The 27,491-nt window shown below is 48.3% G+C and overlaps 6 protein-coding genes across 8 annotated transcripts; 3 read left to right on the forward strand and 3 right to left on the reverse strand.

Moving 5' to 3' along the window:
- Positions 1 to 132: 132 nt before the first annotated feature.
- LOC119205966 (alanine aminotransferase 1-like) lies at positions 133 to 3,802 on the forward strand. Of its 2 annotated transcripts, XM_037457465.2 has the most exons (11): positions 133 to 873; positions 970 to 1,059; positions 1,136 to 1,244; positions 1,646 to 1,779; positions 1,876 to 2,119; positions 2,203 to 2,282; positions 2,373 to 2,509; positions 2,865 to 3,039; positions 3,115 to 3,270; positions 3,369 to 3,481; positions 3,563 to 3,802. In XM_037457465.2, exons 1-11 carry the CDS (start codon positions 769 to 771, stop codon positions 3,651 to 3,653), a joined length of 1,434 nt encoding a protein of 477 aa, XP_037313362.2. In that variant the 5' UTR covers positions 133 to 768; the 3' UTR covers positions 3,654 to 3,802. The 2 variants fall into 2 exon arrangements, with proteins under 2 accessions (XP_037313362.2, XP_037313361.2); XM_037457464.2 differs by having other exon boundaries at positions 133 to 1,059.
- dhx30 (DEAH (Asp-Glu-Ala-His) box helicase 30) lies at positions 3,803 to 9,930 on the reverse strand. Its single transcript, XM_037457401.2, has 19 exons — positions 9,707 to 9,930; positions 9,364 to 9,503; positions 9,167 to 9,277; positions 8,803 to 9,063; positions 8,564 to 8,713; positions 8,308 to 8,460; positions 7,637 to 8,116; positions 7,139 to 7,522; positions 6,987 to 7,065; positions 6,751 to 6,855; positions 6,473 to 6,648; positions 6,187 to 6,393; positions 6,016 to 6,097; positions 5,731 to 5,924; positions 5,471 to 5,630; positions 5,222 to 5,379; positions 4,863 to 4,966; positions 4,630 to 4,769; positions 3,803 to 4,343 (listed from the first exon to the last, which is right to left on the reverse strand). Exons 1-19 carry the CDS (start codon positions 9,876 to 9,878, stop codon positions 4,084 to 4,086), a joined length of 3,516 nt encoding a protein of 1,171 aa, XP_037313298.2. The 5' UTR covers positions 9,879 to 9,930; the 3' UTR covers positions 3,803 to 4,083.
- A 360-nt stretch (positions 9,931 to 10,290) lies between these two features.
- LOC119207352 (chymotrypsin-like elastase family member 3B) lies at positions 10,291 to 12,275 on the forward strand. 2 transcript variants are annotated; one of them, XM_037457698.2, is made up of 7 exons: positions 10,291 to 10,386; positions 10,472 to 10,643; positions 10,726 to 10,851; positions 11,526 to 11,662; positions 11,751 to 11,893; positions 11,968 to 12,120; positions 12,194 to 12,275. In XM_037457698.2, exons 1-7 carry the CDS (start codon positions 10,347 to 10,349, stop codon positions 12,209 to 12,211), a joined length of 789 nt encoding a protein of 262 aa, XP_037313595.2. In that variant the 5' UTR covers positions 10,291 to 10,346; the 3' UTR covers positions 12,212 to 12,275. The 2 variants fall into 2 exon arrangements, with proteins under 2 accessions (XP_037313595.2, XP_037313596.2); XM_037457699.2 differs by having other exon boundaries at positions 10,741 to 10,851.
- Positions 12,276 to 12,498: 223 nt separating this feature from the next.
- On the reverse strand, positions 12,499 to 15,564 carry wrnip1 (WRN helicase interacting protein 1). The gene is made up of 7 exons (XM_037457467.2): positions 14,945 to 15,564; positions 14,393 to 14,587; positions 14,015 to 14,253; positions 13,512 to 13,732; positions 13,235 to 13,390; positions 12,950 to 13,029; positions 12,499 to 12,855 (listed from the first exon to the last, which is right to left on the reverse strand). Exons 1-7 carry the CDS (start codon positions 15,557 to 15,559, stop codon positions 12,580 to 12,582), a joined length of 1,782 nt encoding a protein of 593 aa, XP_037313364.2. The 5' UTR covers positions 15,560 to 15,564; the 3' UTR covers positions 12,499 to 12,579.
- A 650-nt stretch (positions 15,565 to 16,214) lies between these two features.
- On the reverse strand, positions 16,215 to 19,440 carry LOC119206397 (bestrophin-4). Its single transcript, XM_037457515.2, has 10 exons — positions 19,034 to 19,440; positions 18,734 to 18,925; positions 18,550 to 18,650; positions 18,226 to 18,459; positions 17,929 to 18,083; positions 17,751 to 17,828; positions 17,284 to 17,436; positions 17,103 to 17,183; positions 16,865 to 17,019; positions 16,215 to 16,785 (listed from the first exon to the last, which is right to left on the reverse strand). The coding sequence occupies exons 2-10, from the start codon at positions 18,883 to 18,885 to the stop codon at positions 16,518 to 16,520; spliced, it is 1,377 nt and encodes a 458-aa protein (XP_037313412.2). The 5' UTR covers positions 18,886 to 18,925; positions 19,034 to 19,440; the 3' UTR covers positions 16,215 to 16,517.
- Positions 19,441 to 21,367: 1,927 nt separating this feature from the next.
- On the forward strand, positions 21,368 to 27,447 carry myadmb (myeloid associated differentiation marker b). Its single transcript, XM_037457681.2, has 2 exons — positions 21,368 to 21,550; positions 25,193 to 27,447. Exon 2 carries the CDS (start codon positions 25,285 to 25,287, stop codon positions 26,164 to 26,166), a length of 882 nt encoding a protein of 293 aa, XP_037313578.2. The 5' UTR covers positions 21,368 to 21,550; positions 25,193 to 25,284; the 3' UTR covers positions 26,167 to 27,447.
- The last annotated feature ends 44 nt before the right edge of the window (positions 27,448 to 27,491 follow it).

Here is a 27,491-nt window from a genome sequence, read left to right on the forward strand (position 1 = left end):
ACAAAACAGGAAGTGTAGCTGTACGTCTGCTAATGGTGTCCGGAGAGAAACGTGGCCGCGAAGCATCCGGACACATTGAAGCACGTAAAATAAAACTCTGGAAAATATGATTTGGACGATTATTTCGATATCATTTATTTTTTATCTTTGAGTACGTTATTTTGATGGATACTTTTGACTACTACTAATGACTAAACTTTACTAATGCCAGCCAGAACCGCAACAGGTATCACAAGCCGAACCTGTTTCCACCTGTTTATTGCTATCGAGACAATGGACAACAAAACAAATAAGAAAAATTACATTTTCAATTCACAAATGTACAATTTAAATATACAATATAAAATAGAAGGCTATAGACTAGGAATATAGAATATTACAAATTAAAAAGTTAAAATTAAAGTGCTCTGCGAACAGATTACCATACTCTACACAATCTAATTCTAAAATGTATGACTAACGAGCTGTAGTTGATTTATAGATATATTGTGATCAGTATATTGTTCCAAATGTAATAAATGGTGGTCACGTATGGTCAGGATCAAGTTTCAACATATATAGAAAAAAATATAACTCAATGGCACGTTGAAACAAAAGGTCAGTGCCACTAAACTGTAAATGAGACACCAAGTGTCGCATATCTTCCATGTGTATCTTTAACTAGACAAAACACCTCCAGGCAAATAATTGAACTTTCAGCAAGTACAAAAAGACTAAGCTCAACCAGACAGTCACCCGTCGGAGAGAAGTGCAGAGTAACAATCGAAGATGTTTGCAATCCACGAGACCAGTCCGAATGTGAGGAACATGAAGCAGCTACAGTACGCCGTCTTAGCCAAACGAGCAAGCCGGATAAAGGAAGAGCTCAGACAGGTAAAGGAAAGAAAAAAAAGAGTTATTGATGTATTCACAATGTGGATTCTTGATCAGGTTGTCCAGCCCGTCTTGTGCTTGTGCTTCACCTGTCAGAGAGTGAGGAAGCCCTTTAAAGACCTGATAGAAGTCTACTGGGGCGACCCGCACAGAGGTGGCGTGAAGCCTCTGACATTTGTCCAACAGGTATTTCACTACAACCTTGTGTGCTGGTTAATGCCTTTTATATTTAGTCTCACTCTGATACCGTCATGTTTTGCAGGTTCTCGCGGCATGTGTTTACCCTCAGCTGGTGGACAGCGACAAGCTGCCAGTGGACGTGAGACAGAGGGCCGAGCTGCTGCTCAAGGGATGTGCAGGAGGGAGCGTGGGTAAGAGCAGTGTGTGTGTGTGTGTGTGTGTGTGTGTGTTTAATGGTATGTCGCCAAGAAGATAGATTTATTGGCACATGTAATATCGGTGATTTGCATTTTGTACAATGAGCCCACTGTCTGTAATTCTTTATTCTTCACTGACTCTTTGATGCTGAAAAATAAACAGATTTTAAAAAAAATCTTTAGCTGCAGCCCGTTAAGACATTGATGTGTAGGCTATACTGATTATTACTATGATTATTGAATAAACAGCTGTATGACACATTTAAACAAATACTGTAGAATCTATTAAAAAAACATAAAATATATGTAACAAAGACAACATACTCATATTTAAATAAATAGCAATACTAGTAACATTATGCTACAGTGTGACTACAGCTGTGCTACTTCCTCAGGTTCTTACACTGCTACACGGGGCATTCCACAGATAGTTCACACAATCTCTGAATTCATAACGAGACGAGACGGCGGCGCTCCGTGTGACCCGGAGAACATTTACATCAGCCCCGGCTCGCAGTGGAGCCTCATGGTAACGGCCCGTCGTCGAGGAGAAGCTCGAAACATTCCCCCCCCAGTGTCCCTCCCCTCCAGTTAACGTGAACCTCCCTTCCCGCGCGCTCGTCAGAACGTCCTCAAGGTCCTGGTGGACGCCGAGGCCTCGCCCAGAGCCGGCGTGCTGACCCCGAGGCCGTGCTACCTCACCTCCATCCAGTCCATGGTCGGGCTGGGCGCCGTCGCCGTGCCCTACGACCTGTGCGAGGAGCGGGGCTGGGAGCTGCGCGTGGAGGAGCTGCGCAGAGCGCTGGACTCCGCCAAAGGGGTCTGCAGGCCGGTGGCCGTGTACGTCATCAACCCCGGGAACCCCGCAGGTAGCGGCGCCGCGTTGGAAGGGAGCGCGTTTGGGTTCGGAGGGTTTCGTGAGTCACGCGGCTGTTTTTTAATGCTTTTTCAGGTCACGTTCAAAGCAGGAAGTCGATGCGGGAGGTGATCCGGTTTGTTTCCGAGAAGAGGCTCTTCCTGCTGGCCGATGAGGTGGGCTTCTCGATCCAGGAAAAAAATAATAATTAAAATGCATCAACGCAAAACAACACGTGGAAGTAAAGGCGTGTCGTTCCCGCGCAGGTCTATCAGGACTGCGTTTATGGAGAACACAGCGAGTTTGTCTCCTACAAGAGGGTCCTGACGGAGATGGGACCTCCTCTCTCCGACACAGTGGAGCTGGCGTCCTTCCACTCAGCATCCAAAGGCTTCATGGGAGAGTACGTTCATCCCGATGAGGAGCTGGGGGGGTCCTCACAAAACACAATTTATGACAAAGGCCGAGTTTTAATTTGCAAAAGTGATTTCTACTAGACAAGTCCTTAAAAGGACACATGTCCCTCATCATAGCAACACATCTTATTCTGGGTTGAGTTTTTACAAATGTGTTTTTGGTGCTTTGAGCATCACAGGCCGACATCTTCGTGACCAGCCACAGGAAAAAAGCACTACGGCATTTTTTTAGATCTCTTCAAAGTGGAAACTTGAACATCTGCATTCAGCTGGTGCACATGGAGATGTCACCATGATCTCCAGAACTACCGCTAGCAGCCGGACTTGTCTCTCTGGCACCAGGTGTGGTCTGCGTGGAGGATACGTGGAGCTGGTGAACCTGGACCCCGCTGTCATGAAACACATCTACAAACTGTTCTCAGCAGACAGCTGTGCCCCCGTGTTGGGTCAGTTTGCTCTGGATCTGTTGGCGAAGCCTCCACAACCAGGAGACCCCTCGTACCCGCTTTACAAAGAGGTGAGAGGGTAGGTACCCTTTGGACGCGAGACGATACTCCAGCACTTCTATTTACTGGCCTTTTCCTTCCCGCAGGAGACGCAGCGCATCAGGAGCACGCTGGTCCGCAACGCGAAGCAAGTCTTCGAGGTCGTCAACGGTCTGCCGGGTTTGTGCTGCCAGCCGGTGGAAGGAGGAGCATTCGCCTTCCCCAGGCTGCACCTCCCACCTAAAGCCATCCAGAGGGCCGAGGTGTCCGAGCGCTCTCACACAGAACCACGCGCCCCGTGCAAAAACTAAAAAAAAACGACCCATGTAGACATTTTATTTGACACTCTCGTTTATTATAGGAAATGGGCATGCAGCCCGATGTGTTCTACTGTACCCGACTACTGGAGGAGGCCGGTGTGCTCGTCAGACCTGGTTGTGAATATGAACCGAAGGAAGGCACCTACCACTTCAGGTGCCTCATATGAACCAAGCATTGTTAATTCTGGAGGATTCCCTGCTGTGCAAAACCTTTAAACCTACTTTCCTTCAACAGATGTTGCATTATGGTCCCGGAGGACGTTATGGAAGAACTACTGAGGCGCCTGACCAGCTTCCACACACAGTTTATGACAGAATTCTCTTAAAAAAGGTTAATGAGCAACGACGTCCTAAAATGCAATGTGTAATCCCTCTCAACCATCTATTTACTTTTGTTGCTAAGCATCATGGGAGAACATTTGGCCGACGTTGGGGTTGTAAGCAGTTATTTTAATCCCTTTAAACAATAAAAGAGATCTGATAACTTTCTCATTGTGTCGCAAATATTTATTGCAATAAATATGACAATTTATTTCAATGAGCATTAGTCAATGATTTGAGTGTTTCAAGCAAAATTAAACTTTGCTTTTCAGAAAGCATATATATATAGTTAACCACAGTCCAAAATACAAACCAATGGATTTCCTTCCCCTCAATACGAGTTCATCATTTACCTCGATGTTTCTAGTGATCGAGTCAAGCATTGACCGAGTAGACAAACGATCTCTGACGACATCCAATCAACACCCGGCGCCCTCAGTCCACCTCGCTGTCGCTGCCGTGGCTCTGAGCCAGCGGGTTCGAGTCCGTGTTGTTGAGCAGCTCCACCAGTAAGGAGATGAGCTTTCCGTCCTGAGAGGAGTTGGCGATGGCGTTGCCGGGGTTGCTGAGGTTGCGATACAGCATGGTCTGGATGGAGGTGCGCAGCTCCCACACCAGCTCCCAGGTGTCAACGGACAACTCGCAGCGCATCAGAGAGCGCCCGGGAAAGGACACCTCCACTCGGTCGCCCCTCACTGGGACAAGGGGGGAGAGAGTGAGAGAGAGAGAGAGAGAGAGAGAGAGAGAAGGATTCATGAGAGGAGCATTCACTGCAAATCTAAGCGGGTGATCATATTAATAAAGGGTTTAGTGTGCATCTATTAGCAGTAATACAGAAATAATAAGCATGTTTTCTTCAGTGTTGAATCAACTGCAGAACAAATCTGTGCTTTTGGGACTTTTGGGGGGGTAAAAAAAACAGGATATTTTAAATGGACAAACATCATGCAGAGTAATGAGCGTCTTGCGTCCACGTCCTACCCGTCTCTGTGATGTCACAGTCGGTGAGCAGCAGCAGAGCGAGGGGATGCACGGTCGACGAGTCTCTGACAAAAACGTTTCCGTTGGACTGGATGGCGCTGAAAAAGGTCAACCAGCGACTCGGCAGCTCTTCTTTCCCCCTGCGAAGCAGGAAGGACGCCGATGAGCTCACATCCGCAAGGACACAACGTTACAATTAAAGATGGCGGCTGAATTCTGGAGCCTTTTCAGACCTGTTCACTGAGGCGCGGTGGAGCATCACCGGCCCATTGACTGTGCGGAATCCAATGCTGTTGGGCCGGAAGCGTCCCCCTTTGGACACAATGCCTTTCTTCACCTGAGGCAAAGAAATAAGAAAGAGAAAGTCGTTTTTTTATTCCACGTGATGACGAAACCTCTAATGTAGGTTTAAAAGAGACGCAGCAAATAGTGGATCTAACTTGTTTTTAAACTATGTTTGCAATTTAGAACCGATATTAGCGAAGACCATTAAAAAAAAGAAAAAACATCCTGCCATCCCAACAGCATGCCTGCGTTCGGAGCTCACAGTTTTGGGCTTTGATGGAGCACGGCAGTAAAAACAAGGACTCACCTGAATGAGGTTGGGATAGAGTCCAGCCAGCAGCACAGCTTTGAGCAGCTCCTCCTGGTTGCTGTGCTCGTTGTAGAGAGAATTGGGACGCTGGCCCTCGCTGGCACGAGACACCAGCTTGGCTTCGTGCAGGTTCTCGCTGAACTGAGAGATGAGACCTGCGGAGGAGCGGCACGAGGACAAAAATGAAGTGGAGAGGGAGGCGATTTTGGAATGCGGGCGGCGTACGGGGACGAGGGCGCGCCGTACCGTTGATGAACCGAAGGCTGAACCTGGACAGAGAGTGTTTGTACAGATACGTGTCCCTGTCCTCCCTGTCCCCGTCGTGCTGAAGTCTCCTCCAGCCCAACACCGCTCGGATAAACACCAAGAAGTCGCTGTAGCTGTTGTCGCTCAGGTCCTCCTTCACCTGCACGGACGGAAGCCAGAAGACTCAACGGTTACTGCACATCCCGACGTCATCAGACGCGCTCTTTTGAAACCACGGCCGCGTTGGTAAAACATCTCGCCTTGCTGATCAGGCCTCGGTTCTGGAGGCTGTTGTGAAAGGGGTCTCTGGTCAGACAGGCCGCCACGGACAGCATGGGCAGAACACATCTGAACATGGCGCTCAGGACCAGCACTTTGGCCAGTCGGGGGTCACAGGACATGCAGGAGACACGCTCCCCTAACGGCGTCAGGGTCTCGGTCTTGTCCAGGACTCCTGCAGAGAACAGAGTTTAGATAAATACACACACACACACACACACACTTGTTAAAATGGGGGGGGGGGGGGGGGGGGGGGAGTCACTCACCGATGTCCTGTAGGTTTCGGACAGCGTCTCTCACGGCTTCTTGCTCTGGACTGTCCAACACTTGGGACAAGAAATCCACAGCCTGCACACAGGTAAACGACACCTTTCAATAGGTCAAATATATATATATTTTTGTAAAAGACAAAAAGGCCATTGTCTCCGTTTCAGTACCTTGCAGTTGGGGCTGTGGATTTTGGCTTGCAACACTAAACTCTCCAGCGGCGTGCGCAGGATCTCCGGGATGGGGAAGGCAGTCATGGCCTCCAGCTGCTCGCGAGGGAACAGGTGGTAGGACCGTCCCGGCTGACATCGCCCCGCTCTCCCTTTCCTCTGAGTCACGTTAGAATGAGACACCCAAACCGTGTCCAGACAGGAGACCTGAATGAAAAGCAGAAGATAGAACCCATCATTCTCCGGATGTACAACAAACGGCTGCAGACGTGGGGAGGTAACGAACCTTAGTCCGGGGGTCATAATTGTGTTCCTTGTGAGTTCCTGCATCCACCACATGGACGATGTCGTCAATGGTGATGGACGTCTCGGCGATGTTAGTGGCGAGGACGATCTTCCTCTGGCCCACCTGGGGGCGCTGGAACACCGCCTGCTGGTCTGCGACTGATAAACTAGAGTGCACTAAAATGAAAAGATTAAAAAGGGTCAGATTAGAAATATCAATCTTCATTCTTGGGAGGACAAAAAAAACGGTTGTCTTAAATCTGTCGGAAACTCTCTTACGTGGTAAAATCATCTGTGTGCCGGAGGAAAAGTGGCGCTTCTCCTCCAGCTTCTCTTGAACGGCTCTGATGTCCTGCCATCCGGGGAGGAAACACAACACCGCACCTGGCGCACAAAGAAGAGGATTGAAAAATGTTATATGCATATTGTTCATATCATTTTTTGCAGGATTCTAGTGCTTTGTAGTTGGCAACTATTGTCCAAGTGGTTGTCTGAGTGTGTGTTATCCGAGTTACCTGGCTCTCCACATTTGTCAATGTGCTCGATTACATCAGCTACTAGATCCACATCCGGCGCAAAGTCCTCTTTTCCTCCCTTGAAACGAATACAAAATGAGACACAACAAGGAGCAGAGACACTTAAAATACTCCACAGACTCCAGTCTCACCCGCTTGTCCGTCTGCGCTCTCCTTTGGGCCGCCGGCGTGCGTCCCATCTCCGTCAGCACGTCCTCCAGGTAAATGTCCCTCACCGGGTGCATGAATCCGGGCACCTTAACAATCGGGCAGCCCCCAAAGTACTCGGACAGCCTCTGCTTGTCCCCCGTAGCGCTCATGAGCACCACTCGCAGGTCGGGGTTCTCCTTTATGCTGGAGCGCAGCAGAGCCAGCAGCAGGTCCGTGTTGACGTCCCTCTCGTGAACCTCGTCCACCACCACGTGGCTGATTCCCTTCAGCGACGGGTTCGACTGCAGCTTCCTCAGCAGGACGCCCACCGTGAGGAAGAGCAAGGCCCCCCCGCTGTGCTCCGGTGGTCGGCTCTCGAGTCTCACCTGCGCGTTGTGTTGTGAAGAACTTCAACTTTTAGTATCCAACCTGCTCCTTCCAAAAGGTTCTAGCCAATTGCAGAACATTGCAGAACATTACACAATCAAACTTGGATCTACCTGATATCCCACAGAGCTTTTCAGTGCTGGTCCCATCTCCTGAGCGACGCGATGGGCCACCGACACGGCGCTGATCCGACGAGGCTGCGTCACCAGGACGTTGCACCTGGCGCCCTCGCCGCCTCGCACGCACTCCTCCAGCAGGAAGCGGGGGATCCGCGTGGTCTTCCCGCAGCCCGTCTCGCCGGCGATCACGACCACCCGGGACGACTGCACCTCGGAGACGACGCGCCGCCGGTGGGCGTCGACCGGGAGCTCCACGCTCAGCCCGGGGCCCGCCCTCTCCCACTCGTCCCGCAGGTGGGCGCTGAGCCGCCGAGCCTCGCCGTCGGACAGAGGTCTGTACGGCCGGCCCGTGATGGCGTCCGTCGTGTCCTCTTCCTCCTCCTCCTGGTCCTCCTCGTTCTGCTGGTTTACAGCCTGCTGTCCTCTCGCCTCTTCTTCCTCCCAAAGCTTCTGCACTTCTGTTGCCACTGGGTACTTTTATGAAAGAAGAGGCATTCTTTTTTTACATTAAATCCAACATTAACGGTGCAGCTTCTATAGCAGGCTTCCTTTGAGCTTCTCAAACCGGACTCCAGGGTATTGTTGACGTTTAGCCACACCGGCATGAGGATGACATTATTCTTCATCAATTAAAGCACATTTAAAGGTTGAGACACAGGACTGACCTGTGCGAGGTATTCCCTCATGTGTTCCTCCAGGTATTGAGGGACTTCCAGGGGCAGGGGGCGTCTCTCTCGCTCGCCGGCCTCTCTCACCTTCTCTCGGTGGTACTTGGCGTGAGTCAGCGGGTTGTTGTCTTTATCCAGCAGCTCCAGCTCCTGGACCAGGGGACACGATGCAGGTCTTTAACAAGGTTCTAAACTTGTAGGTGAAGATACAGGTTGATTGTTGTCCCCCCCCCCCCAAATTAACGGTCCTCACCTTCAGTTTCATGCAGGCAAGAGCTGCAGCCGCCCGCTCCGCTGTCTGTCGGTTTCTCGCTGTGGTGGAGAACTTCATCTCCTCTGGCCAGTGCAGCGTCAGCTCACACTTCTTCACCTTTCCTCCTGCCGTTTTGAACTGAATGACCTCCTATCAGTGGTGGAGAGTTACAGACGCTTTAGAAAACACAGAGTTGAGAGCGCCGCTCTCTTTTTGTGCAAAGGACGAGAGCCACCAACCCTGATTCTGTGCGTCGACGTGGCAACCTGGACGACCCGGGTGAGGAGCGATTTAGGTTGTGGAAACAAGGAAAGAGCTTCGGCGGTGGCGGTGCGGTCTTCATTGGGGGCCTGCCACTGTTCCCGGTCATCCGCTTTAGGCACAAAGTCGCCTTCTGCACCTGTCTCTTCCTCGTTATCGTAAAGTTGTGATTGGATCCCTCTTCCCCTGCCGGCTAATTTCTTTGGGAGCTGATTGTTTCGACCAATGACGCCCATTTCCTGTGCAGAGAGAGAAAGAGAGAGAAAGAGAGAGCGAGAGGGAGGTCAAATACCACTACCACCTGTCAAGACTAATGTAACCATGGCAACGGTGGCAACGCACTTTCAGCTTGGAACAAGCAGCGGCCGCAGCGAACCGTTCTGCGTCGACCTTCTTGGAGGCGAACCCTTCCTCCTCGATCCTGCAGGGCCACTGCACCGTGACGGTGGCTTTCTACAGACACAAAAAAAAGGTCACGGCACTAAAAGCTCAGACAATCAGCTGCGACGTGTGCACGCGCGAAGCTGTGGATTTCTGACCTTGACTCCTGCCGTTTCCTCGCAGCTGTACTGGATGAGCTGGGACAGGTCGCTGACTCCCAGTGAACGGGAGATGGTGGAATTCAGGAGGTTTTTAGGATCCGGAAACTCCTTCATGAGGAGGTCCGGGCTCACGTTATCTGAGAAGATAACAACAACAACAACAACAAAAAATAAAAGGTCACACACAAGCGAAGTCAACGAAATCGTTTTCGCCATCTTAGGTGAAAGGCAACTACGCAGCGATGAGGCGGTGTCGCGCTTTGAAGCCCTGATGGATGTCCTTGAGCTTCATCCCCGGCGCGAGCTGTCACCGGTTACCTAACCCGGGCTAACCGCTCACCTCTTCGGGTCTGGAAGTCCGACGGTGCGCTCTCCTGGAGGCTCCGAGGCTTGGTCCTGTACCACCGCACGGCTCCGCTCCAGCTGGACGCTGTTTCGGCCGCTCTGTGCGCACATTTGTGGACGTTACACAGCGCTCTGAGCCGCACGAGCAGAACGCCGGGTAGCGCCATCTTGAAAACTACGGTTGGTAAACTTCGGACGCGAAGAAGAAAGAACGGCCACGCGCACAGCGCCCCCTGCGGTGAGGTGCGGCAATGCCTGTCCTCACTTATTTCTTTTATAAGGTAACACGGATTATTTGTCCACCTCTTCAGTGGTGAAATTATGCTTTTTTAAAGATGTAATCAATACATAGATTTTAGTCCTTAAAATGCAAAAAAAGCAAACCCCCTTAAGTTGTCTTAATTGAGTTAAAAATAGCCCAAAAGCTAAACCAAAAGGCTTCAACCATCATTTACAAAGCCAAAGAAATGTACATTTATTTCCAATGCGGTTATAATAGGTTACGTAGTTTGATCTGCCTGTTGGTACACTGCCGGTTTAGCCAGCTGGATATCGTGAGGAAAACTCCCAGGCTGTTTTTGTCTGGACATAAATAGCTCTGCATGATAAAACCAGTTAGTTTGGACGATTGAGAGATGGAAGTCACGCTCGTCCTCCTCGTGGTTGTTACAGCCGGTGAGTTCACATTTAACGCACTCATTCACTGTTAGGGATAAATAAATGCGTGGTTGTATTCCGTCTGTGCCTCCCTGTCTCGCAGTGTCTGGCTGTGGCGTTCCCGCCTATCAGCCCAACACCAGCCGCGTGGTGGAAGGCGAGGAGGCCCGTCCCTACAGCTGGCCGTGGCAGGTGTCTCTGGAGTCTTTCTTCCCCACTTGTGGAGGAACTCTCGTTGCTCCTAACTGGGTCTTGACTGCTGCTCACTGCATCACGTGAGGAAAAATCCATTTACATCCCTTAAAAAACGTACAAACACACTTTTAAGAACTTTTTTTTTACCTTTCTCCAATCCAGATTCCACACCTACAGGGTCGTCCTTGCAGAGCACAACATGGACAAAGAGGAGGGACCGGAACAGTTCATTATGGTGGACAAAATGTTCATCCATCCCAAATGGAACGACGACTGTGTGTCCTGTGGGTAGGTCATCTTCGCTTCTCAACATCAAAACGCCAGTCATCCGGATCTGTGGGTTCATATTAACGTCTACTTAGGAAACCGAGCCGAAAAAGTGTCCTACGAACAGCAGCTGAGTAAATAGAAGTGTCCTTTAACTCTTGGAAGTAAGGTCCTTGTGATAAGCCTGAGTCAATATGTAGTAAGTCCATTAGAGATGCTTATAAACATGTATTTTATAAGACTTCATAAGCGGTAATGTTAAGACTTTAATTGTTGAAACATTTATAAGCACAAAATAAATTAAAGAATGTTATTAAAAGGCTTTTTCATTTCATTGTAATTGTTTATATTAGCATCAAAACAGTTATTGACTGTGTTTTGCTGCTATTAAGCTTGATAAATCTTTTATGATGCATTTATAAACTGCTTATTGCAGTTAAAGGATCTAAAGCAGGAGCAACGACTTGTTGTTAATGAATAAGTTACTATGCACTTATTAATAGTTAAGCTTTTTAGTTATGCATCTCTTAACAATAAACACATTTGTGAGGTTACTGTTGACCTGTATAGTCTTAATAACACCTTATAATGTCAATAAGCATCTTCTGAGGACTCGTGAGGCGCTCACAATGTGTTCACTGCTCATTGCAAAGCGCAATAAAAGGTGCTGCCGCGCTTCACTCTTTGCGCCGCAGGAACGACGTCGCGCTGCTCAAACTGGAGAAAAAGGCCGTCGTCAACGACAAAGTGGAGCCGGCCTGCCTGCCTCGGCGCGACGCCGCTCTCGCCCACAACCAGCCCTGCTACGTCACAGGCTGGGGTCGACTCTACTGTGAGACACCCCCCCCCCCCCTCACCCCCTCACACTGCTGAATTCTAAATGCTGGGTTGTTAACACGCTGTCGTCGTCCCCCCCGTAGCCGGGGGCCCCCGTGCGGCTGCGCTGCAGCAGGCCCTCCTCCCCGTGGTGGATCACGCCACCTGCAGTCACAGCGACTGGTGGGGGGCCTCGGCGAAGACCACCATGGTCTGCGCGGGAGGAGGGAGCAAGTCGGCGTGCCACGTGAGGAACGACCCCGTGCGCTCTTTTTGGTTGGGAAACCCGACCCCCCCCGATCTGCTTGTGTGGTGTTGCAGGGCGACTCCGGAGGCCCCCTGAGCTGCCGGGGCGGAGACGGGAGGTGGTACGTGGAAGGCGTGACCAGCTTTGTGGACGGACGGGGCTGCAACACCGCCCGGAGGCCCACGGTCTTCACCCGAGTGGCCTCTTTCATCCCCTGGATCAGTGAGGTGAGGGAATAGACGCACCGATGTGTGCGCTTTGTGAAACGTGCTCATGTGTTCTTCTTCTGTTGTTCTTCAGACTATGGCCCAAAACTGAAGAGGTTTCCGAAAACCAAAGAAGTGATTGGACAATAAACTGCATGATGTCAACTCGACACTTCATTGGTCTTGTATTTCTAAATATTTACAGATTTTAGCGTTGATGACATAAAAAAATGTATTAGATATAGAATAGAAACACAAAGGCTGCATATCTTCACATTATTTTACTTATTTTATTGGATCAAAGACTTTTACTTACACTTAAATGGTTAACTATGCGAATTATAATGTATTAAAAGACATCCACATCAAAACTCCAAACTCTTTTGAACAGGAATTAGCTTTAAAAAAAAAAAAAAGATGTCACGACGAAATGTTTTCGGTCAGCAGCATCGTTTAATAAATCTGTGACAGCCGGCCGAGTCACGACGGCGTCCAGGTGAAGAAGTCGGTTCCCTGCAGCTCCTCAGGTAAGTACTGCTGCTCCACGGCGTCGCTGAAGGCCGGGTTGTATTTGTAGCCTTTGGCGTAGCCCAGCTGCTTCATCAGCCCGGTGGGGGCGTTGCGAAGGTGCAGGGGGACCGAAGGCAGCGGCCCCCTGTGGTTCCTCAGACAGGCCTTCACGTTGCCGTAGGCCTTGTAGACGCCCACCGACTTGGGTGCTCGCGCCAGATAGACGGCGCACTGAGCCAGAATCACCTGGAGAGACAGCGGGGGGGGGGGGGGGACGCAAAAAACGTCAGGTTCGGCAGTTCACCCGAAATCCATCGGCGGCGGGTCGGGCGAAGCCTACCTCGCATTCGGGCATCCCGATGAAGTGACAGGCTTGAAAGGCCGACACGGCCTGAGGGAGAGCGGCGGGGTCCGCCATTCCTGAGAGAGAGAGAGAGAGAGAGAGAGAGAGACGAAACTGGGCATTATCTCACTCTTTTTCTGTCCTTTCTTAATGTAGTACAAGCTTTCAATTATCCCATGTGGTGTCATGTGGCAGGATGATTTAAGTAAGCAGAAGTTGGTATTAGAGGAACTAGAACCCATTGCTTAATAAAAGAGTGTTAGAGAGAATGATGTGACGCACCCACGTCCTCGCTGGCGAAGCGGACGAGCCTGCGAGCCACGTAGAGCGGATCCTCGCCGCCCTCCAGCATGCGGCCCAGCCAGTAGAGGGACGCGTTCTCGTGGGAGCCCCTCATGGACTTATGCAACGCAGAGATGCAGTTGTAATGCTCTTCGCCTTTGAGTAACACACACACGCAGGTTATTAGTAACCTTGGGGACAGCTGATGCGTAACGTAAGTGTGAAATCCTAATATATAATGTTATTGAATAAATAAAGTAAGTTCGCGTTGGCTTACCAGCTCTATCGTAGAGAATGTGTGACCTCTGGAGACCTTCCTTCACGTGCTCCTCCGTCACCAGTATTTCCCGAGAGGCGTCTGCTCCTGATTGGCCGAGCCGGCTCGAGGTCACCTGAGCCTGAACGGCCAGCTGCAGCCCGTTGAGTCCCGCCCTCGCGTCACCGTCACACAGGTGGGCGATGGTGTCCAGAGCCTTTTCTTCAATTAGAATCTTTGGGCTAAGAAAAAAAAATAATATACAGATGCATCATTACCAATAAACAACATGGAATTAATTTATCGTGGGGCCGCACTTATTATTTATGTTGTACTAGCATCACTTTTAGCCGTTTATGTGCCTAATTAACAGCTCAGTGTTTTGTATAATGTATTTTACAGTGGTGTAATATGGGTTACCATGGTGATACATCTCAAATTAAAGTGACGTTTATTAACTGAAGGTTGCTTCTGGCCCAGATACAAGTACTATTAAACTATTTTATTATGATCGTCGCACTCACTCGTGTGCGTCCGATTGCTCTCGTTGCCGAGGGTTTGCCGGTTCTCGCCCCAGGACTCCGATCCCCAGCCTGGCCACGGCGCGTTCCAGGATGGAGCCCATCGCCTCCACCGAGAGCTTCTCCAGAACCAGCACCCTGCACCTGCTCAGCAGGGCGGCATTCACCTGGAAGGAGGGGTTCTCCGTGGTCGCCCCGATCAGGGTCACCGTCCCGCATTCCACGTGAGGAAGGAAGGTGTCCTGCGGATACGCGAGGGAAGTGTGTGGGGGGGGGGGGGAGCCCAAAGCAAACATGGGAGGAGAAGCTCAGAGACTGAGAAGAAAGAATCAGCTTCATATCACATCTTTAAAGCACATATTTCGGGGGGGTGTGCTGCACCTGTTGGGATTTGTTGAAGCGGTGGATTTCATCTATGAACATGATGGTCTTCCTCTTGCACAGTCGCAGCTCGTTGTGCGCCTGTTTGATCACCTCTCGGACGTCGCTGGTGGAGGCGCTGGTGGCCGACAGAGTGACGAATCGAGCCGTGCCCTTCTTCTTGCTGCCGCTGGCGATTATGTGAGCCAGAGTGGTCTGAAAGAATAACAGAAGAACACAAGTGATATGATTAAAAACACACACAAAACCCTTCTATCTAAACATGGCATCATTCGTCTCGAGATTCTGAGAAATTCCTTATTATTTTTATTCCTGCCTCTTTTCTCAATTTTACATCGTGAAAGGTCAGTGATAATAATCTTCAGCATTTGTCTATTTAGAGAAAGTTGTTCATCAGTAAAATTATCTTCAGATGAGGGGATGATGAAAATAAGTTGTAATTTAATGTCCTTAACCTTACAAGCCAGTTTATTATTATTACACGACAGACTCCAACAGGTGTTTGGCTTATGGTTTCCTGTGATGTGACGTCAGAACCGGTGGATGCTTCACCTTTCCGCACCCCGGGGGTCCCCAGAGGATCAGGGAGGGTATTTCCTGGGAGTCCAGCAGAGATCGGAGGAGCGTCTGCGGACCCACGACTTTATTCTGACCGAAGTATTCCTCCAGCGTGCTCGGTCTCAGACTCTGCGCCAGGGGCTTGTTTGACGTCATCAGCGTCCGGGGAGACGACTCTCCTTGTGATGCCTTCACGGCCTGTCCGTTAGATCCAGAGGACTGGCTCTGCACGTCCTCTGTACCTTCTCGTCGTGGCTCTTCCTCGCCCGATAAATTACGTTTGAGTCCCTTGTTGGCAGCAGAGGCAGCCGGTTGTTTACTCGACAACGACACATTTCGTTCACCGGGACCGGACGCTTTACTCTTGCTCGTCTTAAACATAGAAAACACCAGAGAGGACGGCGGAGCAGCCACGGAGGACGAACCGGACCCGGCGCCGTTGTCACCGGGCGGTTCGACCTTCGAGCCGAGCCGACACTTCTTGGACGGCGGCTCGCTTTTGTCTGTGAGACACACGTCGAGGTGTCCGTTGATAGTGTCGGACGCGAAGTCTTTTAAACAGACGGGACATTGCACCGCGTCCGGTGCGGATTCCATCCCGTTCGCCATGTTGATTCCCGCGAAACTTTTGACCCCTGTGGTCACGTGACCCAATACACGTTTATATGATTTTTTTTAAACCACCGTAAATAAATGTTTGTTTTTTTGCCTAAACCTCGCGCTCAGACGTGATTTTCCTTTACGAGCTGAATTCAATGTTTATCCAGAGAGTTATGTTTGGTTTAGTTTTAGTTATGTTTACATCCTCACCCGACGATCCGACACCAAGGCACTTCCGGTCTAGTTTATGTTTTCGACCAAAACGAGAGGGTAAATAAAGTAGATATTGTGAAATTTTAGTATTTTTGGTTTCGTTCAAACCTTTACGTTAGTCAGTTGAATTTACGTGGCAAATTGTAGGTGAATTTATCAGTTTTTCCAATCGGTTTGAGGAAAAAATTGTATTTTACCACACTCTAAAGTACATGAACGCAGCAGGTCTCGTGTTTCGGCTGTGGAACGAGTGAATCCTCTGATCGGCATATTTACCTGCAGATACATTTGACTTGTGAAACATAAATTATCTTTTAAATTAGAATGCATTATTGCAAATCAAAGCACCCAATAATATATCAAGTAGACACTAATGTCAACCAGCTTAATTAATACATTAGGAATTAATTAAGTATTTAATTAATTAATTTAATAAATATGGCCCCTTCTACATAAAGACTGCCTTCTTATGCCAGTAACTTCTGCAGGACTTTTATTGCATTTTAACATTGTTTTTCAACCTCTGAGGTTTTGCCACGTTTGTCTAGTAAAGATGATAAAGAAACCATGAAATATAATCACTTTAAAGCAGTTAAAGTCATGTAAGACATCCATCGGACATAAGTGCTTGTAAAAAATAATATTACGACCAGCTTTTTCTTCACTAATTAATTTAGTTGAGACAAAGAAGTTCTGCAAAAGAACATTATTTCTTCAAAAACACAAAATGTTCAAGTATCACAATGGTTTTTCACTACTCGTGTCCCACGGCGACTTTGATTAACGCATTTTGTTGTTCTCTGTGGTTGACGATGTCGACGTCGGGGGAAGCGCCATCGTCCTCATTCGGGTACGTCGACGCGTCCACCAGAGACGGGAGGCTCCGACCTCGCAGGATCCCTTGGCCCCTCTGCAGAAGAAGGTCGAGGCCTTCGCCCAGAGAGCCCTTCAGGGGTAAATACAGCCCCCCCCCTAAAGAAGAGTCTGCAGGACGGTGAATCTCCAGATCATCGGCACTCGCCCTGCAACCGCGACACTGTTTTTACTGTACTGCGCAGAAGCCGCCAACAAACTGAATGAACCAAAACGAAAGTAACCAACCTCATGTCAAAGGCCGAGCCCCTGAAGGCCGGTTTGAGGGTCTCGGCCGCCGTCGACACAGTGTAGGGGACGGAGAAATGTCTCTGCGCCCAGTGCTTGTCCTTCTCGACGGGAGCCAGGTTCTGGTACATGTCGTCTACGGCCAGCATCGACACCTACGGAGGGAGAGAGAGAAGGTGAGCCCTCTGCGCTTTGTTGAAAAGGGGTGCCGCAGAGACGCCGCCAGGGGGGGACGGACCTGAATGTTCCTGTCAATCAGCTGGTTGGTTTCAAAGTCGTCGTCGTCCTCGCCGAACGGATTGATGATCAGCTCCCCCACCTGCGGAGCGGAAAGCCACACGCGCCGTGAGACGGCACATCGGGGGAAACCTGTCACCTGTTCTCCAGCAGAGGGGGCGGCGCGATGTTTTTCGTCTCACTTTCAGCCAGCCGGCGTAGAAGAAGAACTGCAGCAGGGTGAACACGGGGACGTACATGTCCATCTTGTGGTCCTTGTACCCCTTCTCGGGGTTCAGAAATTGTCGGCCGATCACACAGAATCCAAAGAAGGAGTAAACCGCCAAAGTAACTACCTGCACGGAGTGTGAGGGAAACACAGGGAGTGATCAACTGTAGTGGAAGAAGTACTCGGGCTGGCAATGCCGGTATGGCAATTTATTATGTTTATACGCTCTTTGATCCGATTGTTACTGACTTAATCTGCTCTAGAAGATCCCACATCATAAGGTCGATATTCAAACTAAGTAACTAGCTGTGTACAGATCATATTAAAGCATTATGCAGCAGAAAAGGTACCTTAAAGTCAGTTTTGTAAAGAATTTGATCAAATGTATTTAAAATCCAATCTGAAGACAAAGAAGAAGTGTGAGTTTTGCTGAGATGCTACCTGAGTGTAGACCAGCGGGATGCTTATCCAGTCATAGTGGAACAAAAGGCTGCACTTGCCTCTGTACTTATTCAGCTCCTGTGGGTTATGAATACACATCATGCCCTTTGTAGTTGAACACATCATCCCTCATTCATACATGAGAAAGCGTGAAAAAACACCAAACAAAAACCCCCACGTCCATCAGCAGCCTCAAAGCGACGTCGTCCCTCACTCGCCCCTCCTCCCTCGCTGCGGCCGCCAGGTTGGAGAACCAGGTCAACGGCACCCAGTACTTGTTGAAATCAGAGTGGAGCGACTCGAACTTCTTCAGCTCGCGCGTGGTCATGAACCCTGCGGAGAGCAATCGAAACGTCTGCGCGGTTCAAAGCTCTCCCCCCCGAAACCTCTATAGTCATCCCAAACACGCACACCGGGTGTCTGAAAAGACACCAAAGGCCCGAAAGCGGCCCCCTACTGTGCCTCTGTCCCTCACCGGCCTCCACCACGTGCTCCAGGGTCGGGAAGCGCTTGCGGACCCGCGTGCTGACGGAGCGCAGGATGAGCACCGAGGACAGGTTGGCGTATCTCATGAGCGTCCGGCGCAGCAGGCGGCCCCTCTCGTCCGCCCCGTGCACGTTGCCGCACACCGCCATCATCAGGTTGTCGGGCAGCGGGAAGCTGCTGTACTGACCCCACCACCGGTTGAAGGCCAGGGTCACGTAGAAACCTGGGATGGGACACAACACGTGAAGGAGGTCGGAGGGGTGGTGGGGGGGAGGTGGGGGGGGGTCATGTTTCGGGTCGGATGGGTTCTCACCCAGCACAAACAGGACCGGGATGAAGCTGGTGTTGGTGAACTGGTCGCAGTAGAGGGCGATCCGCTCGAACAGGTCCTGCTGCTTCGGCGAGAGGAGGAACCTGAGGGGAACGCGTCAGAAAATGTTCTTCTTGCACCCGGTGGAGCCACAGAGGTGAGAGAGAGAGAGAGAGAGAGAGTTTACCTGTAAAACAGACTGAAAAACAGGTAAACGGCACAGAAGGCCAGGAGGTCCTTGTAGAGCAGCCTGTAGATGCTTCCCTTCCACCTGAACAGGAGCTTGGAGAAGCCCCCGAATCGAGCATCGGCCACTTCGAGGGTGTAAGAAACCGTCATTTCCCGTTTTATTTTTTTTTCTCCCAGCAGCCGAGAATTCCTGTTAAAAAATAATTAAGAATGTTTGACACACGTGAACCACGATGCAAACATGTTATCACGAGCATTTAAAAAGCACGACGATGCGTCCCGCCTGTGCGTGTGTCACCTGGCGCTGCTCTCCTGGGAAGAGACGTCCTTCCTCTGGCTCTCAATTTAAACGTCTCCGCTGTGCCGCCGTAAATGAGCGTTTTAGATTTATCACCTGGGAACCTGAGGCTGTGCAGAGACACACCTGCGATGACCAGCGAGGTGAGCTGAAAAAAGGATGTTGTGAACTTCATTAGGGATAGAATATTCTCATAAATAGTCACATTTTGATTAAATGTATTTGTTTGGTATTGTCATTGACTTCAACAACAGTACAAAAAAACAGATGCAGAATTAAGACAATAACAATTGTTTTTACACATTTTGTCAAAAGTGATATTACAAATACTCTCCTTTTGAACAAATGATGCTTTACGCACACGCAAATACACACAAATAAATCAGCCCACACTGAAGGAAGTTGTAAAGTCTCACTAAAAGGTTCACAGGGAATGTGAAAGATAAATATCAAACAGACTATTGAGACAGTTGTTTTAGGGCAATAGTAGTTCAGAGGTCATAATAAAATAATTACAGCTGGTTTTACAGACTGGTTTCTAAGAACAACATTTCATTTCTTTGAATCAACAAACGGTAACTTTCCTTTTTGAAGGATAGAATAAGATCAAAAGGGTCATCGATTTAATCCATTTATATTCCACACTGTTATTTTATCAAAATGGTTTCCCCCTTTTGAGCTATTTTTTCTTGTTTTAGTCTTCCTTGTTGTCTTTATCATTCATCTAATTAGTTGTTACTTTTTAAAAATGCTTTGGACGTGTTTTATGTTATCATCTGGTGCTGTAGTTATCTTCTGGTGCTGTGGTATGGGTGAATAAACCAGCATTGTTAACATTTTATGTCCATCAAGAAAGAAGTCACTGTGTTCTCATCACGTCGTCGACTGCTCCGCTCTCTCGTTTGTTTTTCACATCAATTCCGCAGCGTGCTGTAAATATGAGACGTTTAATCCTCTGACTCTGTTTGCTCTCCCCTGATTTATGACCTCATCCATCCTCCATCATCACTGTGGACTTCCTGATTCCTGAGACCCGCCTGTACCACATGGCTTAATAGATCAATGCCTTCGTCACAATAAAAGCATCATGGGGGGGGGGGGGGGGGGTGTTTTGGGTGGCTGATTGGGGGTAGTTTCTTTTCCCCTCGCTAGGTGGCGCTGTTGCTGCGATGTGGCCAGAGGCCTCAATGTCTGTCGTTATCTCATAGACACACAGACCCAAATTTACTGGAGCAGCACGACGCTCGAATGAACCGGGTGTCGTGTGACAGACGAGGAATGCGTTTTATGCATTTCATTCATTAAGCATGAAGGGAGAAAAGCAGACGTGACATGGCCAAATAATTCGGTCTAAAAATGTCAAAATGAGCTGTATCGCTATATAAAAACACGCTTGATAAGTTCTGTTCTGTAACATTCTCACCAAAGACCCAGATTGTATCTAATTGAACAAAAATGAGCCTTACTGCCTTTATTGACTACAATGAAATAAGCAACCTGTTGGTTAGAGGCGATGGAGAAACAAATGTTTTTTTTATTGAAGCATATTCAATCGCCCTTCACCAACAACGTAATGCAAAATTATTTGCGTAACGGTATTTAAAATGTATAGAATAGAGTAACTTATTCTTCTCCCACACAAACCCACAGTGTGCTATTCTCTGACATTATGGCCTGTATGTTTTAACCGAGGAACAGAATGGGAGCAGTTTAGGCAAATTAAAGCAACATAGCGTAAGAATGTGCATGTGAGAGCAAACCTCTCCCCTCTCCGTCTGCCGGACGGGGTTTTTTTTTCAACCTGGTCAGGAAACGCGTCAATTCACATCACCGAGTAAATAGAGATGGTTGCCAGGGGCTACCACTGCGGTTGCTCAGCAACGCATACAAATACTCCGATGATTCACACTTCAGCAATGACAAATATCTAGTGTTATCTCTTAAAAAATCCATGACAACAGTACTTGTACTTAGATCGGAATAGACGCACTTCCTGTTAAGTCATTCAAAATTGGCACTATTTTACCTCCCATTTTAGCGATTGAAGGAGGCTCCAACTTCATTTTTATGACTCACGACACTATTTGCCATCTGCATTTAGTCAATGCATACAAATTAAAGATTTTTAAAAACTTTCTATTTTTTGTGTTGACAGTAGTCCGTCAAAGTGTTGCGTAATCACATTGGATGATAAAGTAAAATAAAAAATCTAAAGAAATCTGAAGTGCACTTTTTCATCACACGAACGTGTAGTTCGAGGGGGGGGGGGCGGGGGGGGACTTGTGCTGCACTCTGCACAGGGTGTGTTAGGCTGCATGAGGAGGAGGAAGAGGAGGAGGAGGAGGAAGAGGAGCAGGAGGGTTGAGACAGATGTGAATAACGGTCCCAACAGAGTTGAAGCCTAATTTGGTTTGGTGGGCGTGGAGGAGCTGCTCTGAAGCTCTGCTCGAGTGAAAGGAGACGAGGATTCCACAGCCACGACCCTCCGCAGCTGGACGTCCCGACGACACGAGGAAGGTAAGCCCACTTTGGATCAAACTCCATCATAGCTTTGTACTCACCTCGACTATTATTACTATTAGTATTATTATTAAATCAGATGAAGATGCTGTGAGCTTAAAAGACCTCGTTCGGCTGCGACTTGTTGCGTCTGGCTTCCCTCAATGAGAAAGTGATGCACCGGAGGACGCAGTGGGTTTATTTGTGTGCACGTTTGAAGAAATGTCTGTTACTATCAAAATAAGTTTGCAAATGTTCAATAACAAAAGGAGAATAATTTTTTTTTTAGATTGAAATAAAATATTTTCATGGCGAGAGACTTTCAGTGTTTTTTAAACCTCATAATAAGTCTTCTTTCTTTGAAATACCCGATTTTACAAGATGTCCTGAAAGTTTAATATTCGTATGGGTCGCCGTTTGTAAATTGTCGCACCTTCTAAAATCCTGCTCAGTTTCCTACATTTAGCATCATATGAAAAAAAGATATAAAAACAGTATTCATATGTCACCTTTTTAAACATTTAGAGATAAATAACGCTTCCAAGGATAATGTTTGGCATTAACACAAAGCTGTTAAATAATCTAAAGGTTTCACCTTAATGTAAATGTGAATTCAACTGAATTGAATTGTCGTGCTTTTTTTCATATGATAATGCCAAATGTACCGAAACTGAGCAGGATTTTAGAATGTGCGGTATTTTACATATATTTGTGTGTGTGAGGGGTTGGGTGGGAGGGGGGGAAGCAGGGTGTGGCACCCACCATCACTTCCAATGAATGAACCTCTGAAAGGCGCCCAACACTCGGCTCAAATGCTGTGGAGACATTTACTAGATCTTAATTGATTAAGTTTCTCACCAGCCAACTCCCCCTTTCCTTCATTTAAATGCAGAAATGTATCCATTTCAGAAAAAGAGACACAACCCAAAATGAGGAGATATGTCTCGTCTGGTGATGACGTTTCTCCACGCCGAAAAGAGAGATTTTTTTTTATTTTTTAGAAAAGTTCAAATGTTAAGGTACAACCCCCCCCCCCCAGACGCTAACATACTGATATGCATCTACAACACACGCACTGCCAACACACAGCTCGCCTTGTGCTTCCACCAACAGGTCTCCCGTAAGTGGATTATGTGTGAAATCGAGTTAGTGATGTTGCGTCACAACAACCAAACAAGCAGCGCGCATGACTCCTGAGACAAACTTGTTTCCTGAACATCTGTGTGTGTGTGTGTGTGTGTGTGTGTGTGCACACTCCCCTGCTGTCTGTATGAAAAGTGACTGTGTCAAGGAGCACGATGCAGTCAGATCCTGTTTGCTGTCCTCGTGCCTGATGTGGGAACTTGTTCTCTTCCATTTGGGGGAAGCGGTGCATGTGAAAGGACGCTTTTTCACACTCCCCTCTGCCATTTTCCCCCTGACTTCATTCCACGAGCAGCGCAGTAATGGCGGCGGGAGTGGCTGGATTGATTTTTCCGTTGTGACTCTTCCCTCTGTGTTTATTTTGAGTGGTTTACACGATGCATAATTGGTGCCCTATTGAGCCCGGTGGGAGAGAGAGAGAGAGAGAGAGATAAAACAACTGGTGGAAAAGGGAGGAAAAATTGAGAGAGAGAGAGAGAGGGGAAAGGAAACATCTTGGCAAATGTGACAAAGTTAGCAGTTGTTCAGCACATCTGGAATACATCAGCTGGTAGGAAAATCTTACAAGAAATAGGAGGAGGAGGTAGCAGGGGAGGGGAGGGAAGGAGAGGGAGGGAGGGAGGGGGGAGGCAGAAACAGAGGTGTGGTGAAAGCAAAGGGGCCCGGTCGGTGACTCACGTCTCTGCTGCTCCACTCCATCACTGTGTGTAGACTGTCCCTCGGTGGCCTGACACACAGGGCTTTCCCCGCGCCCCCCTCCCTCCCTCTTTTCACTCTCCTGCCCCCCCCCCCTCCCCCGCTTCACCCTCCCCTCCCTCTCGGCCTCAAATGAGTCATCCTGCAGGAGTTTCAGGGGTTTCTTTTTCCATCCGTCTTTCCTTTTTGCAATTTCTTTTCTGTTCATACACCACACACCACACCCCCCCCCCTCTCTATTTAATGTAAATAGGCCTTTATCCTTGTTTATAACTGTGTTTCGCTGTAGTCTGGGAGAAGGGAATGCACAGCTTGTGGAGCCAAGTTGGTGATGGGTTTCAGGGGGGAGGAGGAGGGACAGAGAAACAGGATTTATGGCTAAAAATGGTACTTCTTTGAGAGCGCTTTGAAGCAGGAAACACAAAATCTTTGCTATTAGTCTTGAGTTCTTGTCCAACGATAACAGTCGCAATGCCTCACAATCAAAGAGCAGCAGCTCCTTTACATTATGCACCAACGCTGGGTTAGAAATCCATCGTAGTCCGTACTGATCACAGTAATGGCATTAAATCAGTCAGATGCACGCCGAGTTGCAGTTTGAGTCATTCGGCAGAGAGTCGATTCAAAAGTGTTGTTTCCTTGTGAGTTGTACAATTGTACATTTACTGTTTGACAAAACAACTAATTTAAATGAAGTAACTATGAACTATTTAACGCAGAAATAGCCAACTGACACATCCCGCTGCAGCCAAAACCTTTTCCAGGCCAGAAGGAAGACTTGAACTTGAGAAAATGTTCCTCAGTCCTACAGATGAGACGTGAAGTTCACCATCAATAAATCACTCCCCAGCTCCGTCCATCAAGCCTCTGGTGGGACCGGCAGTGGTTTTTCTGACTCCGTGACTCTTTTCCACTGGTGCTAATGTCAAGTTACCATTATCATTCCATTGTCTCCTGTGGCCACGGTGACTGCTTCACCAAGGAAAGGAAATAACCAACTGAAGACAGACTCGACCAGCCAGTTGAGGGAAGGAGGGAAGGAAGGAAGGAAGGAAGGAAGGAAGGAAGGAAGGAAGGAAGGAAGTTTGTCCACACTTAAAATAAAAACAACAAACCAGTTAAGGTTACGGAATAATCCCTCGCCAAAAGTGTGAATTCTGTTGTCTTAATAGGTTCTGAAACTTGAAGTCTAATTCTCTTAATCAAATGACATATTATCCTAAATGAACCTCACACATGAAGTTAAATAAATAGATCAATTTAGTTTAATACAAAAAAAAAATCAGAAATATCTTTCCAACCGAGCCCGACCCTCTATAGAAAGCCCAAAAAAAGGAAAATGACCCAAACTGCTTTTAGTCTGGCACGTAACTCTATTCCTCTTTTTAAGAGCAGATTTTCCAGTAAAGACTCCAGAACGTAGAAACCCAGCAGCACTGGATTCAGGAGCCTTGTTTTTTTTGTTCAGATTTCAGATAGCTGAGGTCCCTGGGAGGGAGCCGGGGTGGAACGGGTGGGGGGGGAGGCATGTTTAGAGCACACGATGACGGATAGTAGGGGGGGTCGGTGGAGGTTGCGGCGCCGCTCCCGCCAGAGAACATGAGCGCAAAGGAATGCGAGAGCGCAACCGTCTGCTCCCGGCTCAGAAACGCTGTTGTATGCAGGGGCAGAAAATAAGTAACGGGGATTAAAAAAGAGGGGAAATGCAGAGCAGAGCGTGAAATGAGCAGCGTGTGACCAACATTCAATTGTAGTTCATGTACATCATCTAAAGGTCATGACAAAATCTTGCTAACAGTCCTTTTTTTCTTCTTCTTACAGTTTTCTCCGTGTGGCTGATTTTATAAATCCCAGGAAGCGCCTCGTACCCCGCAGGAATCGTTCGATCTTCCCACATCTCCTAATAAATCATCATGGCGATAGTCCTCAACTCCAGCCCCATCCTATGGGCGAGGGTGGCCGCCATGATCTTCTCCTGCGTGGCCTTCTCCTTGGCCGTGCACGGAGGCAGACTCGTTGGCGGAGCCGGAGACTGGTGCATCTTCTGCTGGGCCTTCAGCTTCGCCGGGACTCTGCTCGTCATCCTGGTGGAGGTCTTCGGCCTCCAGGCCAGAGCTCCCGTTTCCTGGAAGAACTTCCCGATCACCTTCGCCTGCTACGCCGCCCTGCTGTGCCTGTCGGCCTCCATCATCTTCCCCCTCTACTTCCTCAAGGGTTCCACGGGCTACGGTGACATGGGCACCTACCGCATCGTGTCGACCGTCTTCTCCTGCCTGGCCACCATCGCCTACATGACCGAGGTGAGCATCAGCAAGGCGCGTCCGGGCGAGGTGGCCGGCTACATGGCCACGGCCCCCGGCCTGCTGAAAGTCTGCGAGACCTTCGTGGCCTGCGTCATCTTCGTCTTCGTCAGCGACCCCGTGGTGTACGACCGCAACCACGCGCTCAAGTTCTGCATGTCCGTGTACTGCATCTGCTTCATCCTGTCGGCGGTCGTCATCCTGCTCTGCATCGGCGAGTGCACCGGCTGCCTGCCCTTCCCCTTTGCGCGCTTCCTCTCCGGCTACGCCCTGCTGGCCGTGGCCCTCTACCTGTCGGCGACCATCGTCTGGCCCATCTTCAACTTCGACCCCAAGCACGGCGGGTCGAAAAATCGGCCGAGCCACTGCAACTCCGACATGGGCCTGTGCGGCTGGGACAAGCTCATGGCGGTGGCTGTGCTCACGGGGGTCAACTTCGTCCTTTACCTGGCCGACCTGATCTACTCCTCCCGCCTGGTGTTTGTCAGCGCTTGAAGGGAAGAAGAAAGGGTGTAAGGCCAGCAGTGTGCTTCAGATAAAAAAAACCGAATCTGGCTGGATCTCAGAGGGCTGTCGAACAGCGGTCAAATTTTGGTGGTGCTATGAAATGCTTTTGTAATCTCTGCAACGCCGGTCTTGTTAAGGGTCATGGGTCACGATGGCAGCTGATATAGTTTACCGTATGGTTGTAATTTAGAAATTAGCATATTTGAAGTATTTGATTTTTTCACAATTGCACTGGTACAACACAAAAGTACCCGAAGTACCAGGGACACAAGCTCTTGCGTAATGGCAGAGTCATGAACCACTGGAGACAATGTTATCAGCGGGTCTTTTCTAAGATGTTGACATTGGTAATCTAATCAAACAGTTTTTGGGAGGTTTTTTGGCCCGATCCTCACAGTTTTGCCTCTGCAAACCTGCCAAATTACCTTTTGTGTAAAGCATACTGCTTTGGACCTTAGCGGGAGAGAGAAGAGGGAGAGGTTGAGGTCGATCTGTAAGGACAAGTGAAGGAATAACAAAGATATTGGCGGCTTATCATGTATTTTTTTTTAAATGTGTTCAATAATGTTATAAAAAAACTGCTGATCAGTATTTCCGTTTTTAATCAATAAAGGACAAAGTGTAGAACAGATAATGAGCTGTTAAGAGCTATTGGAGAAATGATTGGAATGCCATAATTATGGAAATGCAAGACTTTCAAGAAAGTTTTGTTTATTTTTTTGATAATTTCATTCATGCAATTGACTGTCTTATCTCCTCAACAGTATCAAGAGCGGCTGATCAGATGGTTTTCTTTATGTCATTTTTAATGTCACATTTACATGATGAGCAAGAATCGTTTAAACATTGTTAAGATGATGCTGGCTAGCTTTTTGCTCCTGTTATGATGTATATGTATAGCTGTATCTGCAAGCTACAATTACTGGGAAGAATATATATATATATATATATGTGAAAAGAACATAAGAATGTGGAATTAAAAAAAAACAAGAGAAGTATGTTTAAAGTGCACTTAAAATTGGTATTTCCCTTGTGTGTTTAAATGTCTCACTTGTTAACACCAAACTCACGCCACTAAATGTGTTGTCAATTGGCTCCTTTGGTTTTTTACTGCTGTATTAACAACTCAGAGAAAGAGACCACAATATGGGGGTGGTGTTAGTATTATATTCGTTTTTATATTCCCCTTTTCATGTTTTGACCGTGCGTACCACATCAGTGTTGTATGAAAATAATTCAGTATGTCAATAAAACCACATGTTAAATATGTCTGTGTGATTGGCTGTATTGTTTCAAGTTAAAGGAGCAGTATG

Source organism: Pungitius pungitius, chromosome 15, assembly GCF_949316345.1.
Source record: "Pungitius pungitius chromosome 15, fPunPun2.1, whole genome shotgun sequence".
Lineage (NCBI taxonomy): Eukaryota > Metazoa > Chordata > Actinopteri > Perciformes > Gasterosteidae > Pungitius > Pungitius pungitius.